Raw genomic sequence first — 21,781 nt, 5'->3', positions numbered from 1 at the left:
TATGACGGTTTGTGCAGTCGCCAACTGGACCTGATTCAAGCACCGGTCGTTAATAGTAATTTCGTGTTTCATAATCTTTGTATTGTATATGGAACCAAACCCGAGAAAATCACGTTTTTAAGAATGATTATAAATTAAACCAATAAAAAAAAGTGCAAAATATTCTAGTTACACTATATTTCTTATTCAAGCAGAAAATGCTTTGAAGAATAGTATGAACAGAACAGTATATTACACTATTACGAAAAAAAAAATGCTGGTACAATCCCCCCTCCCCGAATAGCTGCATGATGTGCCCCTATATTTTGTTTTGTAAAGTGGTTAAAAGCATGATACATTCCGACATTTTGTTGTGGAAAGGTGGCAACCCTAACGAGGTATGATCAATAATTATGTTTACTGCATAGAAAGGAGGAAAATAATATTATTAATTGCCATTCCATTTGATTACTCATATATTGTGACAGTACAGCTATACCAAACAGCGCTAAAAATAATACATTATCTTTACTAATGTGTTGACTGGTGATTCTAATGTTTCATAGTTTCCACGTGAAGTAGTATGACGTATTACTGTTCCTGGGAAATTGCGTAATGGTCTAGAGTGATATAGTATAATGAATGGTTTGCATACCAAGGTATATTAATTTTGGGGATGGTTACTATAAACTGAAGAAATGCTAGATTATTAAAGCGAACAGTGGCGTACGCAGAAGGTGAAACTCCGGGGTTTTAACCCCTCCTTTTCAACACAATATTATGAAAAATATACATTACAATACTAAGGTGCATGTACCGTATATACAAACATCCTGAAAAGATACGAGCTTGGAAACTTGAATCCCTCTTGATGGTATTCTGTGTACGCCACTGGAAGCAAGCGTAAACGAGCTGCTGTCATTTTGACATAACATGAATTTTCTGTGACTGTCTGTTCTGAGGTAACTCTGTAAAATTTAACCCGATTTTAATGAAATTTAGTTTGTGCTTTATTTGAAAATTAACGAATAGGCATCTCGTGTGGGGTTGAAATCGATAATAATGGGGTTAAAAGAGGTCAACCCCAGCTTGAAATGAACAGTAAATAAATAAAAAAAATTTCAATATGAATCTCGTAAGAGTAAATTTTCTTGTCTCCCCCCCCCCAGATTTCAGAATTACTAATTGCTTGGAGTGTAAATCATTCATGGGTAAGTAGTGACGTCATCCTCTCTTTTTCTAAAGGTTAAAGCTTTCCTTAAAAAATACCTGGTTTTCTTGAAACATCGCATGCTCTTTCTTTGAGGGTTTCCGGTGAGGAGATCTGTTGCACTTTTCAGTTGATATCGAAAAGTAACATGAAATACGTAGTTTTATGTTCCACGTGTACACTCTAAAAGCTACAGGAACTTGGATTCTGAATTAAAACGAAGGATTAGGAGAAAAAAATTGGTGGAATGAGAATGTGGCAGAAAACTGGAGAACCCCGAGAACACGATGTTATCAAATCCACATGACCTGAAATTGAATCAGGAACCGTCGCACCAAAGATGAGCGCTATATCACTGAACAACTGTGGAGGGATCATTCAATTCTTCATCGTGTTTTATATTTGAATATAATGTCTCTAGTATTATACTTTTCAAGCAGTTATATGGTATAAGATGCGTAAGAGCCGTATATCAGAGAAATATAAAAGTGTGTGCAAATGAATAGCTTTCTATGTATTTAAGTCCTAACTACATAGCTCCTGTGTACGTAGTACCTCAGTTCTCAATCTATCCCTTTATTCCAACTTTATAAAGTTTAGAGTTTATTTGTCCCTTTGAACTACAAATAAAAGAAACGACCACTCTGCCTCTGTTCTACTGGCTTAGTAGCGCCTTTTAGGTAAGTTAGGTAAATGGGATAGAACTCTTCTTTGGGTAGCACACAGCACGCCTGTCTCAAACCATTGAAGTCAGTGTTGTTTGATAAGTGCTGGTCGTTTTAATTGATAGGTGTGACCTAAAAATGACTCTTATTCGGATTTGACGTTGAAAACGCATTTTTTCCACTCTCAACCCTAGCCATAGGAACTAAATACACGTTTCTGATTGGTTGCATGGTGTCAAGGTGGAACAAAACGAGCCCAGCGGAATTTCTAACTCGTTCCTACTACTACTTATACTATGGATTCGTATAGCAAAACTGCATGCGTAACCTAAGCAAATCACTTTTTGAGTATTATTTTCATCTTATTTTAATAAAAAAAAGTGTTATGAAAATTTAAAAAAATACAAAACTTTCCTTGGGCCGGGTTTGAACCCACGCCCAAAACGATTATGATTACTAGCCTGTTGCGCTAGTACGCTCGGCTACAAAAACCGACAGCAAACAGCTTTTAATTTTTGCTATATGTATGCTACGTAGCAAGAGACAGATAACTTCAACCAATCAGAACAGCGTATTTAGCTTCTATGACTAGGGTCGAGCGTGATTTAAAAAACGCGTTCAAAACTGTCCTAAAAGTTACAAGAGTTTTGTGCAGTGCTAATCTTCAACTAGCTGTCTTGAGAAGTTATGACTTTGAGTTGTGCCACTTTTATATTAAAGAAACGGTTTGAACATGCTAATTATGTTAGTGCGACCAATTTCCTTATGAACAATGACAATTTTTGAATCACAGTTTATTATTGTTAACTTCTCTGGTGTCTCAAAGTTCAGAAATTGGACTTTAGAAAATCAACGTCATTCACGCATCATGAACCTTTCACTCTTATCATTGAACAGTTCAACGAATTCCCTGGCCTTCAGCTACGGTTAACCTAACTTTTTAACAGCTTTTGAGCGCTTGGATCTGATCCAACAAGGTCTTATTTTATTGGTTTTATTTTTCTGTTCAAGCAAAGAAATATTTTTGCGTAAGATAATGAGTTCATATACATTCATACATACACACATACGTCACGTTTAAAGAATGTGACATTTGATTCTTCCGTTTCTAGATATTTATATTATTATAAAGATAGTGAACTAGAGGACTGAATTATAACAAAAAAACATACGCAGTAGATTTGTTTTCGTAACCTATTTATTACGCATTAGTCAAGTTGTTTATCCGAGGATCATTTGCATAACTTGTCTCGGAAGTTGAATAAATTCATTCATTACAAGTGAAATTTTCACTTTTTTTCTCTTCAAAGTAGCTGTAAAACAAAAGGTAGTATTAAAGTTTGGAGACCTTAGATCTAATAAAATTTGGAGAACTTGGCATCCTAGTAAAATTTCTAGGACTTGACATCCATATAAAATTTGGAGAACTTGGCATCCTAGTAAAATTTCTAGGACTTGACATCCATATAAAATTTGGAGAACTTGGCATCCTAGTAAAATTTCTAGGACTTGACATCCATATAAAATTTGGAGAATTTCACATCCTAGTAAAATCTAGAGAACTTGTCATTCTAGTAAAATTTCTCGACCCTGGCATTCTAGTAAAATCTGGAGAACTTGGCATCCTAATAAAATTTAGAGAATTTGACATCCTAGTAAAATTTGGAGAACGTAGCGTCGTAATAATACTGGAAGAACTCAGCATTCTAATAAAACTTGGATAATTTAGCACCTTAGAAAATTAGAGCTATATATAATTCATGAAATATAGTGGTAAAAGTGGGATAATTTTGGAACTGGTAGGCTAAAATCAGGTAAAAACACAATGTTTACAGGAGAAATGAATTGGTGTTACTTAAGGGTAATTACGAACATTTACCTAACCAAACCTAAACTAACCTAATCTAATCTAACCTAGCCTAAACCATCAAAACACAGAACATATACGAAGAAGGTACGAATTTTAAGCAAAGAATTCTGGCCCCCAAATCCAATAATCGTAATCTAGCCCAACCTAAACTGACCTAACCTAGCCAAAACTATCAAAAGATGCAGAAAATATAGCAAGAAAGCATGAAATTTAAGCAAAATATTCTGGCCCCCCAAATCCAAAAATATGCCGTGGAAGTTTTGGGTACGCTATTTTTAGCGGAAAAATATGTCATGGTAACCTTGTGATATAACATGCAGTAAATACTTATCGTTATTGTATTTTGGCTCTGATAAAAAAAAAAAAAAAATAAATAAAAAAAATTAAAAAATTAGTAATGTTCCTAGTCATTTCCTCTACTATTTCGAGTGAGACACTCGAGTAGCCATCCTCAGGGGCATGCAATGGCTTAAGTCATTTTTCACAACACTATCTTTTTCTTTCCCACCTCAGCATTGGTAATTTACGAATATTGCGTAAAATCATGTTAACAAGGAATTTAATTAACGTTTCCGATGAAGAAGATAGCAGTTTCACTTGAAACGATTACGAATAGAAAAATGTAATTCTGGTTTCGAATAATATCGTCACTAACGTTATTTAGAACAAACAATTTAATTATTTTCTATAATTAATCTACTTTATAACAAAAAACAGTGCAATAGTCGACTTGGCTTTCGACGGCTGTGACTTTCCCATTAAAACGACAACTTTGGTTAACGAAAAGAAAGAAAGAAAGAAAGGAAGAAACAAAAGCTATTACAATGTGTTTCGTACGCTCGATAAGTACTTAAGAATGACCCAGTACCTCAATGTAAATGGCATATACGTTGATGCGGCTTTATCGACGAAAGCTTCACGGGAATATTCAAGTTAAAAAAAAAAATCGTTATATTAATAATCAATTTCGTTACGGAGTCTTCGATAATTAATAAGTTACAGCTTTAATAAGCCCATAAAGCTTTCATTGATACAGGTTCATTTTAACGTATCTGTCGGTAACTTCTTGCTATTGTTCCTTTTTTTTTTCCTTTCTTTCTTCAGAAAATCTTCGTAGACCAGAAATATATGAGGGTTATGTTTAGCAGAAGGGGATCCACAAAAACGTTAAAAAAAGAAGCAAGTATTTAGACCTAGACCTAACATAACGTAACCAAATCTAATCTAAACTAACCTAATATTAGTAGAAATAAGCGAAATTCTGTTCTTTTGGAAAATTATGCTGGACCCCTACTAACTAACATAATGTAACATAAAGTAACCTAAATTCACCTAAACTGACCTGATGTAAGCAGAAATTACGAAATTGTAACGTTTTTTTTAGAAACAATTGCTGGACCATTTCTGCTAAACATAAGCCATATATGATGAAAAATGTTCATAGTTCATGTTAAAACTAAGTTCTTAATTTATATAAGCTGTATCCACTTGTGCTTCAACTTAATCATAATAATAATCCACTCCCTCTTAAACTTACTGGGTCTAATGCAGAGTCATTTTGACGTATGATTAGCGTCATACTGAAGGCCTGACTACTGCAGGAAACATGTTAGTCGAACTTAAATATGGCACTAATCAAGCGTCAGAACGACTCTGCCTAAGGCCCAATGAATTTTGTAATGTTAATAACTTGGTTTCTTTTAGACTGTTGACTTGTGAACTGTTGCATCTTATCCAAATTTGTAGGAATAGCTTTTCCTGTTTGTTTTACTGTTGGCACGTATATCTTTGTTACTAACAATGAAGTACCCTTTGGCGCGTCTTCTTCACATTAAGAAATCGAGGGAGCGACATTATTGACGTGATAAAGTGAGCTTGAAGTCCACGAATGTCAAGGTCAGGATAGTCTATGTCTCGGAAAAGGAGGAACATCCTGGTTCTTAGCTTCTTGCACAGTCTCGACAATCCAAACAGGCGTAAGAACTTGACTAAAATTAACTAGATGAGTAGGGCTGATAGAATTTCACTCTTGTTGCAACAAGGACGTAACAATAAGTGCACTTTTGTACCGTTTTTATTTTAAGGTTGTTTCAGGTCTTCCCCAGCACAAGTTCAAATTGTCCTGAACGAGTTACAACTAGAATCTAGCCTTCAACTTTGTACTTTCTATTGCAAAACATCATTATTATTTTAATTAAAATTGTTATTTAAGGATAATTTAAGGAATTGCATTTCAGTTATCCTGTTTTAAAGTGTTAACAGCACGAATCATTTACTTGTAATATGTGCCTACAGCTGTGATCTGACAACATTGAATGAACAGCTTAATAAATTTTGTTGTGCCGTACAAACAAACAACAGTTGGCTTGTTTTAAAAGAGGAAAAATAAATATTGCGCATGTGTAGTTCAGTATAGCAAAGTTCGGAATGTGATCTAATTCAGTTAAGATAATGTCGGGACTTCGTACACAGTAACCTTCTGCTGCTTGTAAAACGATGTGCATGTTAGTTGATTTATCCTTAATTTTTAATTATAAACTTCATAGCTGCTTAATGTTCAGTATTATACCGTGTTCTTTTAAGCTACATCTAAGATATTAACTTCAAGAAAAAATCAATATTCCGATAGTAGACCTAGTTACATATCATGTCACGAGGCACGTAGGTTTCTTGCCGAAATTCGGAAGAAATGTGGTAGAAATTTTAGGATGTTAGGTTCTTCCCGAAGAACTTTGTTACCATAAACAGCCACAATGATATAAATCTGTTCAATTAGTATTTTAGTTGTAACAATATTTTTATTAGTGGTTAACGAAATAAATGCCAAGAAAATCTACCAAATGTTTTGAATTTAATTATTTCTCGTGGAGATATTTTCGAACAGATTATTTTAGAATACCAAACATTATAAAGCAATTAATAAATTGAAACAAAAAAATAGAATATCATTTGTCAGTTCCCTGCTGTTTTGAGATCTAAATGATTCATCGACTGTGTCTGCAACGCACAGCCACAACTGATGACTCTTTTATAATCAAAATGTTTGGATTTGAATATTTCGACAACTGATATTTACAAAAAGTAGTCATTAATTGAGAATATCGTACCTTCAAAGTTCTGAACACAAGCCAACAAATACCGTTGTTATGGGTAAAGTTCCGTACACAAACCTTATCCAGTTTTTTTCCTTTCTTTTCTTATTTCTTCTCTTTCTTTTTTTTAGTGTTCAATTAATGCACTTTTAATCAAATTTCTATCAATCTGTAAAGTTATATTCATTCCTTCCTAATAATTTTTCCTTCAGACTCAAATATCAAGTTATAATATGTTTTCATGACATATCATAGAATATTGAATTTTTTATACACAGTTCCCCATAAATAAAGGATAAAGTGTTCTAATTAAAAAGGCGAAGCAATATATTTCCGTTGCTAATTGGCTCATTAAACTCTGTGGCGTAGCAGTACAAAAACACAGTACAAAAGTGGTTAGTCTTATTAAGGAATGTCAACAATAATCGCTCTCTGTTTGGTTTAAGTAATAATTGCTTCTTCGTATTATTATTATTTTATTATTATTATTATTATTATTATTATTATTATTATTATTATTATTATTATTATTATTTGAAATTCAACATTCCTTCTGCCATATAACTACGCTTATCTAAGGATATAATGTTGAAATTTGTTACAAATACTGTACATATACTCAAGGATTATTAATTCAGAAACATTCAATTTGAGAATGTTGCATTTCTTCAAATAAACAGTTTTCACATTGCTGTTAGAAACAATTTTCTTTCTACGTATATATTTCTTGGTTTAATAAGTATAACTTTGTTATGAATTGAAAGGTCTTTAAGTCTTGTTTGCTGAAATTGAAGGCCTGATGAACTTTACTACGTTCGAAAATTATCCAACTTACAGGGGAGTCAAAGCGAGAAGGTTTGCACTTAATTCTGAAATATATCAACTACAGGAGAAGGCTTTTATAAAAGAAAAGAAAGAATTTCGATAAAGGTTTTTCTTTAGGACGTATATAACGAACAAAAATTCCGGTCATAATTATATTCTCACAATGAGCCTCAAACGTTGATAATTCAACTTAAATTATTCTGTTTTGACCTACTTTTTGCAACGATGTGCTGAAGAGGAAGAAACAAACAAAACAAGTAGAAAGGATTGAGGATTGGGGTAGAGGAGCAGCAAATAGGACTAGGAAATGTTAAAAAAAAAAAAAAAAAAAAGGAATAGTTGATTGACTTTTCCGGCCCATTTTACAGTTGTCTTAGACAATTAACAGTGTTAAGCATTGTGATAGCTGTACCACTTCAGGACTTCTAAATTTCATTCACTAAACAAGTCCTTATACTAAAACTCTTTTATTTTATTCTTGCTTGGCATCTGAAGGTATCAATAATAGTACTGTACCTTAAATAAACCTTTTAATGAAAAAATAATAACTTATTTATGTAGATAGTAACAGATGTGTGTGCTCTTGCGTTGGCGTGTTTGAAGTAGTTAACATTTTTGTGTGTTTTCTGCAAACAGGTCACTTAACATACTGGACTGTCGCTTTGTAGAACTGACGTGCGGTTTATACTGTGTCCTCGTCATCAGTGACGTAAACACGCGTCTCTCTTTGAAAGGATCATTAATTGGTTGTAGTTCATTTAGATAATACTCAAAGAAAAAGAAAACACAAATTCCACTCGTCGAAAAGATGAAATGTGTAAGTGGTATGAATATAAGGCTGTTTTCTGTTCTTCTTATTTTTGCACATCTTTGATGATTTTTTTCCGTTTCACGGATAAATTTTTGTGAAAAATATGTAGAAATCTGGTGGCGTGTTCGCTTTCAAGAAGTTGCTCTTCAGCGAATACTCGTGATGTGCCGTCTCTCGACTAACTTTGCCCGATGCTATTTTTATGTACCCCTTCGACCAATTCCGAGTCCTGCCAAACTAGAAAATAAACGTAAAAGAAAACATGAATTCTACAGCGCGTGTGCTACTGCTTTTACCACTTGGTTCTTGCAGCATATTTCTATTCTGTTACGGTCTGTACTACCTGCATTTGAGAAAGTTGCAGGCTTTGAAACGATGTGTGCGGCGTGAATGCTCGTTACTGTGTATGTGGATAAATATACAGTGAGATAACGGTGATCAAAAAAAGTGTTCTGGGTTAATTAGTTAATAAACGTTTTAGTATTCTGTGTATGTGAGTGTGTGAAATTTAGTGACAGTTCATAAATATATTCTAGGAGTATATCAATAAATAAAGAAGGGAAGTTACATATAGCCGAAACTGTGAGATATTTGTGGAGGTTAGTATACGTATTTTTATCATCATCATTTTAACGTGTATATTTGGCTTTATTTTACCCTGCTTTTATGAGGTTTGGATCAACAAATAATAATAAAAAAAATGACCTGGTTTACTTTATAATATAACAATAAACTGTTTCAGTCTATTTCGTATGCGCCGGAGAAGTTTAGCTTAGAAGTTTCCTCTATAGTTAGCGGCCGATATAAGTGGACCTACTGATTCTGGTACCTAATAAGTAGCAGTCTTCTTCAGTAAGCCTACCCGAGAACGCTGTTTTCTTAAGAAGGTTCCGGCCGGGATAAGGGGGGAGCTCCCGCGTGGCTATGTGGATAGCATACTCGCCTTTGCCGCGAGAGACTGAAGTTCGATTCCCGGTGGGAGCTCGGATCCCATGTTAAATTGTAGGTTCGCGTCTGATACGGCCTTGCTGCTAAACGGGAAGCTAAAGTCAAATCCAAACCGGAGTAAGCGGATGATTAGCACGCATATATTATTGAGTATGTGAGTGCGATTCGGACATCATATTAAGCTTCAGATCGCAGATTCAGGTCTCATATGGCCTAAACGTTAAACATAAATACTCGAAATAATTAGAATAAATTCGAAGCCGTTTTCGTAAATCTAAAAGGAATTGCATAATTGGTTTCACTATTAAATCGGGAAGAGAAGTAACGGAAACGTTTAGCCAACACAAAGTTTTAAATTGAGTTATATTGGAGAAATTGTATCAAAATTTTTTACGGATTTATTATTTTATTATGCTTAGAATAGTGCTCGAATATATAAATAAAAAATACTTATCTAGTTGCATTGGTTAGATATTAAACTTGCAAATTCTGATTTTTAACTAATAATACAATTAAGAATGACTGTCTACGTAGAATACTTTCCCCATTTCAGTAGAGATTCTACGTACTTTTTGCTTATCTATTTTGTATTTTTCTGCTACGCCTTAATCAGCAGTTAAACATAGTGACTTCATTCCTTTGCGATGTTGTTCTTGCTACACAGGCAGTAACTAGCAACTAATTTTAACAACTTATATGAGATTGTATTATTAATATTCTACTTTCTGTGCAAGAATTATTATTATTATTATTATTATTATTATTATTATTATTATTATTATTATTATTATTATTATTATTATTATTATTATTATTATTATTATTATTATTATTATTTAAAAACTCCAAAGAAAGAAGAGACTGCAAAAAACTATAATGCATATCTGTTTCACTGTTCACTGAACATTCTAGCAGCAAATCGCCGAAATTAATGAGCTTCGAAATTATTTCAATTGTTCTGTCACACCTCATTAGTTTTCTTTTTAAATAATGAACACCCCATAATTCTTCATCTATTCAGTTTGTATATTGTTACTTGAAAGCTCTTGTGTTTTTATCTCTAGACGAAAGTTAATCAGACGTGAATATTCCTTGACCGGTTGAGAAATCTTGTATTCAAGCCAAAATAAATATTAACATTTTCTATACTTTAAAACAGATTGGTGTCCAGATATTTTTAGAACGATGCTGTAGATAAAAGTAATTCAGTAACTTGTTGTTTTGGCATGGAAGATTGGTATTCGATTCCCTGTGTAGTACACAAGAGAATCGAATCCAATGTGAAAATATAGCCACACGTTTCGCTACTAAAAAGAAAAAAAAAGTCGGATAAAAATAATAATTGTACTGTGTGTTAGTAGGACTTGAGTTATTTGTTAAGTGTAATTTTCGACTATGTCTAAGAAACATTTTCGTTGTGGATGAAGTCTAATGTAAGCTGCAGTATAATTGTGTTAGTTACGTCTTTGAACAGAATGGTACGGTTTTGTTTGTTGTGTTTCTTAATTCGTATTGCACATAAAAAAGGAAAGAAAGAAAGAAAGGTGAGAACAATACTTGAGGATTAATATTACCAGAAACGAATGCTATTGTGTTCGTAGAAGTGATAAGAAAAGAATATAATGACACATTTAACATTTAATGTAGAGAAAAAAAAATGTGGAATTTGTAAATTTAGTCATGAAATTTGCTGCAAAAAACGTGACTGAACATACTAATTTCGTTGGTCACTGATTTTATTTGATAAACTATAACATTTCATAAAAGAAAAACACATTTTTATATATCGTTTTTTCATGAAAGTCCTGATAAATAAGTACTTGTTTTTATTTTATTTGTTGGATGCCATAATTTGCATATGAACTTTATCACACTTCCTTTGTTATCAACCCTAAGAATGCAAAAACATCCTCAACGGAGACTTCCGTTACTGGTAGAGGAAACGTTACTGAATACTTATTTCTGCGCTCTGCCACAGTTGCGCTCCTGCATGAGCAGACACTAGTGGATAATCACAGTATAAAGGTAATGTGGTTTGTCTTAATTTCGTTACGACCTTCGAAGTTCATAGAAGCCATGCCTTATACAATTTCTGATTTAAGAGTATGTATAATTATACATTCCAAGTTATTTTTATTTATATGTTTGTTTTTCTTTGCTATTTGTACTATATATTGTGAATCTTTTTTCCTGTTAAGTGCTTGATCAGTTGTACAAAACTAGCAAAAAATATCTTACAGCTTGATTGCAAGATAGAATTATCTTAAAACAAAGACAGAACATAAACATATCACATTATTTATGAGTGTTTATAGTATCTTGGATTGGATATGTTTCTCTTCTTTTCGACTTTTTTCCAGTGCAAACATAAATACAATCTTGGAAATGTTACTGGAATTATTTGTTTATATACAGGGTGTCTCAAGAGGAAGTAGAGATGTTTTGGGGAAGGTAGTGTGGATGATTCTAAGCAAAAGAAGAAAAAAAGTATCATTTAACGATGTGTTTTACTCTCAACGGGTTTGAGAACTAAGGGTTGTGAACCATTTTTAATCTTACGTTGCTTCTTGCTTACCATGTAATTATTCTACAAAAAGTGAAACAGCACATTTCAATGATTAAGGAATTGTCTTTCCAATGGTATGTAGCATGTGGCAGTGTCTTTGGGAGGGAAGTTATTGAGCGAAATTTGGGGATCAGTGTTGCCACCCAATTCCCTTTAAAATCTTAAAATAATTTTAATTTCTTTTCAAATTTCCTTTAATAACGTCCTTTTTCAAGACAGCATTGCCACGTGCTACATACCATTGAAAAAAACATTTCATCACCATTCAAATGCGCTACGTCTCATCTCTGAACAGTGACTACAGGGTGAGCAATAAGCAACATAAGGTCATAAATGGTTCACAACCTGCAGCTCTCAAACTGTTGAGAATAGAACATATTATCATATGATTTTTTAACTTAAAGTCCACCCATACTACCTTTTCCCAAAGTATTACCATTTCATCCAGGGAGATCCTGCATATATTGTCACATTTAAATGATGGATTTTTTATAGGTAGTTATTCCTAGTTTCTTTATCAGGATTTTATTATAGTTTTTGATTGGTTTTGTCCATGCTCTTTTTTTCCCTATCAGATAGCTTATTGAATATATTTGCGGAACACCGGCTATTTCTCAGAAGTTTCTACGCAGCAGTAGATGTGTTATCATCCTGAAGAAGAAAAGGAAAAGGTATCTGCTCTCTTTTATAAATATATAAGGCATACGTAAAAGATAGCAAATGCAAATACATCAACTGTTGCATAGAAACTGCTGAGATATACAGGGTGTTCCGCAAATATGATCAATACTTATCCGATTAAAAAATAATAAGAATAAGATACAATGTTCAACAACATATTTAATTTTGCTGGGCGTACCATTTGGATAATTACGCCCAATGACCTGTTTTTCATCACTCCTGTTTATGCTCTGTAGGCTAATAAGAGTGATGATTAATGGCAATGTACGATTAAGAAAGAATCTGTGGAATGAAAATGTAGGAGAAGACAGTAGAACTCCGAGAAAATCTACAGACACGATGGTGTTCATCATGCCTTACATATCCTGGGATCGAACCAGGAACTCTTAGCATCAGAGGTGGGCTCTATTATTAAGCCACCGTGCCCACTTGCATTTTGTTAATGATTTTGAGACTTTTTAAATATATATATTTAAAAAGTCTCATATATAAATATATAATAATAATAAAATTTGCGATATCGCAAATTTTTTAATAAAAATTCATTTTATCAATTATGTACAAATTCTCATTGCTTATCATTATTAATTAACCTAAAACACACCTGTTGCAGTTATTTTACTACAACAGTGTTGCCAGGGGCCGCGTTTCTGTTAAAAAACACCCATTTTATGGACTCGTATTAAATAGTCTTTTTATATGGCAATACTGCATCAACTTTGTCACATTTTTGCACCAATGGATGCATACTGCACATATACACAGGAATTCAACCGCAGGAAATCAGTTTTCTGCAACTGAATATTGATTTTCTTCATTTTGCACATTTTTTATTTTTTTTAATTTTACACTTACGGTAATTTCTTCCGTTACTACACAAAAACGTTACAAGTTCCAGCAGTAGTCATGATCTCGAAAATATCTACATGGAACATACTTACATTTGTTTCAAGTCTCAAGTCTTTATCGTTTTTAGATCGAAAGATATACACAATCAAACTGGGTTGCGCGACTTTATGGACACACTGTATGTATACCGTATGTATGTAGTTAATACCGTATGTATATAGTTAATTCCAAAGAAACGAACAAATGTAAATTGATAAAGTGGTTTTATTGTATTAATCCAGATACGGAACATTTTTGTGTAGTATGCAGCCAATATTTGCCGTGTGTAGCGATTAGCAATCTGTGGTAGGATTTCACAGCTGAGTAAATCCCTGATTCTACCATTGATTAAAATCTTAGATCAAAGAATGCAGCTTTGTATAATAATGGGGGGAGGGAGAGATGTACACACAGGGACACTTTATTTATCTTCCGACAGATTAAAAAAGTTCCGATCAAGGTCTTTCCTAGTACATTTCGATGTTCTTTATCTTGTCGGCTTAGTAACGGACAAGAATATTGACATGTTACTTAAACGCTTCTCGCTATATCTGACGTTGTGTAGGATGAGTTGGGTCAACGTTGAAAGTACAAAGCAGACATTTCTACAAAGAGATCATCCACTTTTGTGCTACAGCATCAATCTACAATAGTACGTGAATTTCAAACACTAGTTTTAATACTGTCTTGAGTGGTGTTTTTGTTTGTCAATCCCGGCATAGTTTTTCGGAGCGTGCGACAGAACCTGAAGTATTATGGAATATTAAATTTACATAGTTACTTTATAGATCTGTTAAAAGTTAGAATCATTCTACTGATTGGGTCATAAGCAAGTTCCAAATTTTCCTAGAACGTGAATTTAATTATCCCAAAATTACCATAGCTTAATTCTTTTTTCCCTCGTTTTTTATAGTATTGTGTGTATATTAACTTTGCTAAAAGTTACTTTATCTTAGTATTATTTAACATAACACCTAACATAGTGCTTTTGATTTAGTCTCAACCTTTTTGAAAATGATTCATTAATAATTTCTGAAATAAATTTTTGTCGAACTTGCGTCTTGAAACGGTCGAAAAGTAAAATAACACATAATTGGCCAAAAAATATCCAAAATCAAGTCTCTGCAGTGGATAGACGTTATATCTACATCCACCATGTATTGCATTTTTCCGAGAGAATAGCTAGTACGTACGATTATGTTGAGAAGGTGATACGTAAATTGATATATATTATATGTGAAAGTAAGCATTGCGGAGGGATTATTGTTTCCCAAGAGTGACGGCCAAGGACGAAAACTGGCGTCATTATTTCGTCCCAACAAGCAAAAAAGAAAGAAAAAAAAGTATAGAGTGGAAACATGCTGGATCACCAATGAGGAACAAGTTTAAGGTTACACCTTCTGCTAGTAAAGTTATGGCAACTATATTCTGCGATTCATGCGGTGTGATCCTGATTATCTGGAGCGTAGCCATTCCGTAACTTGCCGATCGTTATTGTGCAACGTTGGCTAGTTTACATAAAGCCATCCGTCCAAAACGCCCTGGCAAGTTGATTGTGTGTCATCCTCCTGCATGACAATGGCAGGCCCCATATAGTTCGCCAAACTCGAGCACTGCTACAACAGTTCAAGGGAAAAGTATGGAGCCACTCCCGCTGTAGTCCAGATTTGGTTCCCAGTGACTATTTTCGTTTTCCGGCATTGAAGGAGCACCTCTCCGGAACAAGGTTTGTTTCAGACTGTAATGTAAAAACAGCACTGAGAAGTGGCTAATGAGCAGGACGTGATTTCTACCAAGCCGGGTTAAAAAAATTGGTCCTGTGTTCTGATAAATGCCTGAATCTATTTGGTGATTATGTGGAAAAGTAATCGACACATATGTCGCTCTTTTCTTGTTTGTATTTTCGCTATCTTTTATTAATACATAGTTTTCCTCAGCTTTGTAACTTTAAAAAAAAAAAAAAAAAATCCATCATCGTATGTCACTTAATTATAAAGTTTTTCATTAATTGGTAATATACCAGTATATACTGTTGGCTTGGCAACACTTGCATCGAATCCCAAAACTTAAATGAAAAATAAGCTTTCTTAAGTCAGACAGATGTATTTTCACCACTCCCGCGTGTATTGAAACGTTTTAAACCTATATCAAATCCATAATATTCTAATATGGATTCTCTTTTTCCTGGGCACTATAGTAATTTTCCCGAAATGGAAAATTTGAAGACTTTCAGTATGATATTTCTCAATGAAAATGTAGAGAAGAAGCTCTGAAAGTTTCAAATGTATTCAATTATAATCCTAATTTTGTCTTAATTAAATATGCATGTTAATGTCAAAGAATTGAAAGATAATACAAGAGTGAGCTATATTGGTCTTTTTTCTTTTGTTTCTTTCCAGTTCCTTTCGTAGTAGGAGATTGAGTGTGCTTGTTGTGAAGAAGTGAACATCAGGGCCCATTGTAATGGTGTACTCGCTAGCGGATTGGGGTATGGGAGATTCAGAATCGCAGCAGTATGCGGGTAGTAACCTCCACTTGGATTCCGCTGGGAAGTCGGAGGCAGGATCAGCAGACAGTGAAGTAGCATTGCTGCCTCTGTCAAACCAAGTAAGTATCTGTAACAGTGGAAAACCTGTCAAACATGAAAATTGTTAATATTTTTCTTAAGGTTAAGTTCATCCATATATGACTGCAACCGTTTATTGATTAGAAAAAAAAAAAGAAAAGAAAAACTGTGGAATATATCTGAACTATGAGTTGCTGCGAAAATATTGTTTATTGTTAAGGTGGGCCTGTAGCCACAACAGTAAGAGGGGCAGATTTATATATATATATACAGGGTGGTAGGTAACTCCACCGACAAACTTTGGGAGGTGATTCATTATGTGAAATGAAAGAAAAAAGTTCTTATAAACATAGGTCGAAAAACGACTCCTTTCAGAGTTATGAACCGCCGAAAATTCGAAAAATCATGCTTCGAAACTCCCTGTCTTAGAAATTATAGGACCTTTAACAAGCGGTATAAGGAATGTGTATGTATGTTCTACCGTGATCCGTTATCGGCGAAACGAACTGTAAAAAGGAAATCGAGGTATAGGGATACTCCTTTAAGTACTAATAACGCGCTCGTTTCGCCGATAACGGAGGATGATAAAACATGGGTATTTAGATAGTTCGCATACTAGTTCCTTTGTAATTCCTTGAACCGCTTGGGATCGGTCCTGTAGTTTCTAAGGCAGAGCGTTTCGAAACGTGATTTTTCGAATTTTCGGTGGTTCATAACTCTGAAAGAAGACGTTTTTCGACCTATGTTTATAAGGACTTTTTTCTTTCATTTCACATAAGGAATCACCTCCCAAAGTTTGTAGGTGGAGTTACCTACCACCCTGTGTATATATATATGGTTGGGGGGGGGGTAACTTTTAACCTTAAATTCTTGACTGCTTATTTTCTGAATATAAATCATTATCTTCTTCTAAGTCCTTTTTTTTTTTTTTTTCAGTTAACTGGGGACGGCTTTACGGATTGCTGTCCTCCATCTGTTTCTATTTTGTATCGTATCCGCTGTGACACCACGCTGCACCATATTTTTCTTAACACAGTCTCCCCGCTTCTTCTTTAGTCGGCCTCGGGCTCGTTTCCCATTCATTTCTATAGTATCCACTCGGTAAGATACGTATTCCAAATGTTTTCTTCTCACATGCCCAAAACATCTCAGTCCACTTTCTTGTAATTTCTGTACTACTGGTCTCATCTTTACTGTTCCCTGGATCACTTCATTCTTAATTTTGTTCTTCCGCGTCACTTTACACACCCACCGCAGCACTTTCATCACCGCAACATACAACTTCTGTTCTTCTCTCTCCGTCGTCCGTCCAACATTCCGCTCCGTGACAGATCTCATTACTCTTTTGTGAACTTTTCCTTTAAGGAGTGTTAGTACCCTACGATTGCACAGTACTCCTGCCTCTTCTCTTCATTTTGTCCAACCGCTGCTATTTCTGTTGTTTCTCCAACATATTTATCTAAATAAACAGCTGAAAGTTTCTGGTGAACTGAAGTGGCCTGAAGGGTGACTGACTCTCCCTGGCCACCTCTAGCTACAGGCCTGAAGAAACGAGTGATTTATAGACATATTCCAACATTATGGATTCCTGCATAGTAGATAATTGTAAACATCTTGATAATATCAATGTGTTTCACTAACCTAAGGTTGTTGACTGTATAGCCCAAGGAGGGTTATGGTCACCCTGTGCGTCATGTGTGAGATCAGCATATGCTATTATCATCGATGTTTAGTCTTTTAGAGTGGAGATCGCTCCCTCTTAATTCGTGTAACTTCCTAATTGCCTTACCATAAGTGGAGCAACATAGGAAGTAGTGTATCTATTGGAAATCAAACCCGGAACTACAGGGGCTAATCATTTGGCAACATGAGGGTATATTTGTTGGCCATTACTCAAGAAAGAAAGAAAGAAAGAAAGAAAAAAAAGCAGTAGTTTACTTCCGATTACTTAGACAAAATTAAATAGAAAATAAATCTTGCTGTAGACCTTTTACATTCTTATATTGTAATACAGTACTACTGTATTTTCATTCCTGAAAAAGACGTATTCATTATAGGCGCATGAACTTCAAGGAAAATGCGCTAAATGGCAGAAGGGTATTTAGAGAGGCAAAATACTTATTGTTATGACGTAGTCATAAGTAGCCTGTATGTTCTATGAAAATGGTTTACAAGAAAAGTGGATTGCTGATGGTATTCAGTTAGTGTAAGAAAGAAAAATTATGAAAGATAGAGCAGTTCCTGAAAAATTGGACGTTTCGACTATTAAATTTCATTACCGATAGGGTGAGTAACATTTTGTGTGAGATTTCAGTTATTGGGTTTCGGTCTTACATTATGTTCAATTGTATTGTGTAACATGTACACAAAAGTTCAATTATTATTATTATTTTTTCCGACTACACAGAAATCTCTATATAAATGAAGATATCCTGACTGGATGACTGTTCAACTTCTAGTTACAAGAGCTGACTTAACGCCTACAAACAAAAGTAAAATTTGTCTTAAGAATTGAATGTCAGATATAGGCTTAATAATGAATATAACCATAACAGAATCAGTTTTAAAAGATAATGTTATAATCGTAATTGAACAAGTGAAACTCTTAATTATTAAATGACAAAAATATTCAGTTTGTACTGTTTGCTAGTTATCGCCTTCATTTTTTTTTTTTTTTTAATAGGGAATATCTAGTTGACTAGGGTCATTTCGTAGATTTCACAATAAAATCCTTTATACTCTTGCACTTGATTATGGATTTTGAATCTATACATTTAATATGAGAGTTAAACGTAGTTTCTCGAAATTTGTGAAAAGTTTAAAATAAAAGACAAATTCTGATCAATATATTCTATCTAATAAATAATAATAGCGTTACAGTTTCGGGAAAGTATCTTTGCCTTCATCAGACACATTATGAAATGCAATTTTAACACTTTGAAAAAAAAAATTTTATTGTTAAAAATGAAAGGACGATCTTATTGGTTCCTAGATATAACCTCCTCTCATTTTCTGATGAAGGCAAAGATACTTTGTCGAATTTGTAACGATTTTTTTATTAGATAGTATATGCTTTGGTCAGAATGTGTCTTATTTTATATTAAAAGTTCCAAAGCGAGAATGAGTGATATTGTGAAAAGTTACATTTACAAACACATTTTTAATATGATATTTTAATATAACGTAATTGTGTTATTATCATTAATAGTAATAATAAAATAGTAATAATGATAATGAAAGGTTATAATGTATCATATTTCAGGTTGGAGGACATACCCGACTACTGCTGCTTAACCAGTATACCATTTGTAAGCCTCTGAATGCAAGAGAGCTTATTTTCTACCAGAACATTCCAGAGGAAATACAAACATTCGTACCGAAATATAAAGGTAAGCTGAGGAAACACCTCCCGCTTTGTGCTTTTGGTGTTTTCATGATGCGTGGCAGGTAAGGGCTACCTATTTTATTTGTATGTGCTTTGTTGTTCTCCTGTTTTTTTCTTAACTTGTATTGCTTTTTTCTGTTTGTTTTTTACACATTTACAATATTTTTTTGTACAAATTAATCCCTGTGTTTGATTTGTTGTTGTTTATCCATTTTGTAGGGCATAATGCTTATTCCGAGTACTATTAAAAAAAATAGGTATAGGGGATGGTAAATTTAACTTAATATTTCTCAATTCGGAAATTTCATTATGAAAACAAGAAACCTTCTCAGTTTATTTTTAAATTTGAAAATGGTTTAAGTGTATAATGAATAAAAAATTTATTATCTTATATGCGTATGTTATTGTTCCGTTACCTATTATTTCTACTTCCACTGGTGCTGCCATCTTCGTCGGGGTTGTTTAAATTAGAAGAAAATCTTGACTGCTAATTGGAAATTGCATAACTCCAATTTCTTTTTAAACTATAGTTTATCTTAAATCTGTGGAAATTTAAGAATTAAACTGAACAGACGTTGTTTATAGGTTCTATATCATGAGAAAAATTTGTTGCACTACTCCTGTCTTCATGTTAATCCTCCATATTGAATCAGTGTTGCCACTTCCCAAGTATGTGTTAAATAAACTTCTCACGATATAGAACTTAACAAAGAAAGCTCGTTTTTTCAATCTATTTCTTAAATTTATACAGATGAAGGTAAACCGTAGTTTAAGAAGAAATTAGTTTGGTAATTTCCAATTATTAGTCAGAATTTTCTTAAAATATAATCAACCCTCAAGATGATGCCAGCACCAGTGGAAGTCGAAATGATAGGTAAAGGAAAAATAAAATACGCACATAAGGTATCATAATAAACCATTTTTATTTATTATGCACTTATATATAAGGGTGCGTACACTCAATATGAAAATTTTATCATTTTATGACAGTTATATATTTCGATACCGTTATCATCATTCTTGAAATTTTTTTGAGAAAATAGAACAAATATATATGTACAGTTCTGATTTATTTATTATTTTTTTTTCAATGGTAATCTCCTGTACTCTTATCCGTACCTAGGATTGTGTAGCACAAAGACACATTGTCTTAATTGTTTCAAGTTTTTAGTGCGATCTTTTACCTAGGTATACTTGAAATATTCTAGCTACAAATTTAAGTACAGGACTTTTATTTCATGGTAAGGAGATTATCGTAGGTTTTAAAACAAAATTTCAGATACTGAGAAGAAAAAAAAATATGTACACTCGGAAACAAAATAGTCGGCCTGTTTTTTTAATTTATTTTTTTAAAATAAGACCTTTACGTCTTGTAGGCGCGATTGTTTAATATGTAGACAGATATCCACAAGAAAGCGAGATCGAAAAGGTCTAAGTATCGTCTACGTATTTGACAATCATACCTCTTGGCGTGATGACTCATATTGCAAAGAAGGTGGTCGACTCTTTTGTTTTCGATTGTACACAATATAATCGCAAATTGAAAGCTAGCTTATCTTTGTTTACATTAACCTGCTGTTTGGACATTTTACCCGAAAGTAGTGATTTTGCTATAACAGTTTTTAATGACGCTTTAAAAGGCTTTGTGCATTAATGCATTAAAAAGAAAAGTGCTATCAGCATGATAAAATTTTTGAGCAGAGAAACTTCGGAATAAGCATAATGCAACTAGAAAAAACATACCATACCATTAATGTTGCAGTGTTTTCGCTGCATAAAACAATAGTTTTTCCGTATATTAAGGGTACGTGGAGTTTAGTTCCCGTGGAGGCGACACAGGGTTGGCTTCAGCAGTGCTGCCCTCTCATTTGCTGATGAAGCCAAGCTGAAAGTGGAAGAGTTCCTATCGCGTGATGAACTCAGAAAGAAAAATTTCCATCACACAATCTGGACATCTCTTTCGAAGGGTTTGTATAGATGTTGAAATGTACAATATTGCGAAAAAATAAATAAAGACCAGAGAGTAAATGTTAGATTTAAAAAAAAAAAATCTATGAAAATATTCCAAATTATTATTTTTGCTTTTTGTTAAAGTAATTGCTGCTTCAATTAACAGTTTTCTTTAATTTTTTCATAAAAAAAATTAAAATTCCTATTTACTCCAGTGGCGTTGGAACGACAAAACAAACAGAGGGAGGTGATATTTATTGCAAACTTCGCGTATTTATTCGTTTTTATTATAACAAAATCATATTAACATCAAAATAAGGTTAATTGCAGTACCTTTGTGCTTTT

General features: G+C 33.5%; 1 protein-coding gene across 4 annotated transcripts in view; it reads left to right on the top strand.

The window, feature by feature from the left end:
• Ip6k (Inositol hexakisphosphate kinase) overlaps nt 1-21,781 on the top strand; it is an 86,013-nt gene that overhangs the window by 43,699 nt on the left and 20,533 nt on the right. Inside the window, exons 1-3 of one of the 4 annotated variants that reach the window (XM_081739601.1) lie at nt 8,886-9,051; nt 15,935-16,142; nt 19,364-19,490. In XM_081739601.1, the coding sequence (XP_081595727.1) occupies nt 15,999-16,142; nt 19,364-19,490 (271 nt within the window). In that variant the 5' untranslated portion in view covers nt 8,886-9,051; nt 15,935-15,998. The other 3 variants (XM_081739602.1, XM_081739600.1, XM_081739603.1) reach the window with 3 other exon arrangements.

The sequence above is a fragment of the Thermobia domestica genome, chromosome 15 (assembly GCF_964235325.1).
Source record: "Thermobia domestica chromosome 15, izTheDome1.hap1.1, whole genome shotgun sequence".
Classification (NCBI taxonomy): Eukaryota; Metazoa; Arthropoda; class Insecta; order Zygentoma; family Lepismatidae; genus Thermobia; species Thermobia domestica.
Note: the sequence above shows the minus strand (reverse complement) of the source record. Positions and strands in the feature narration are given on the sequence as shown.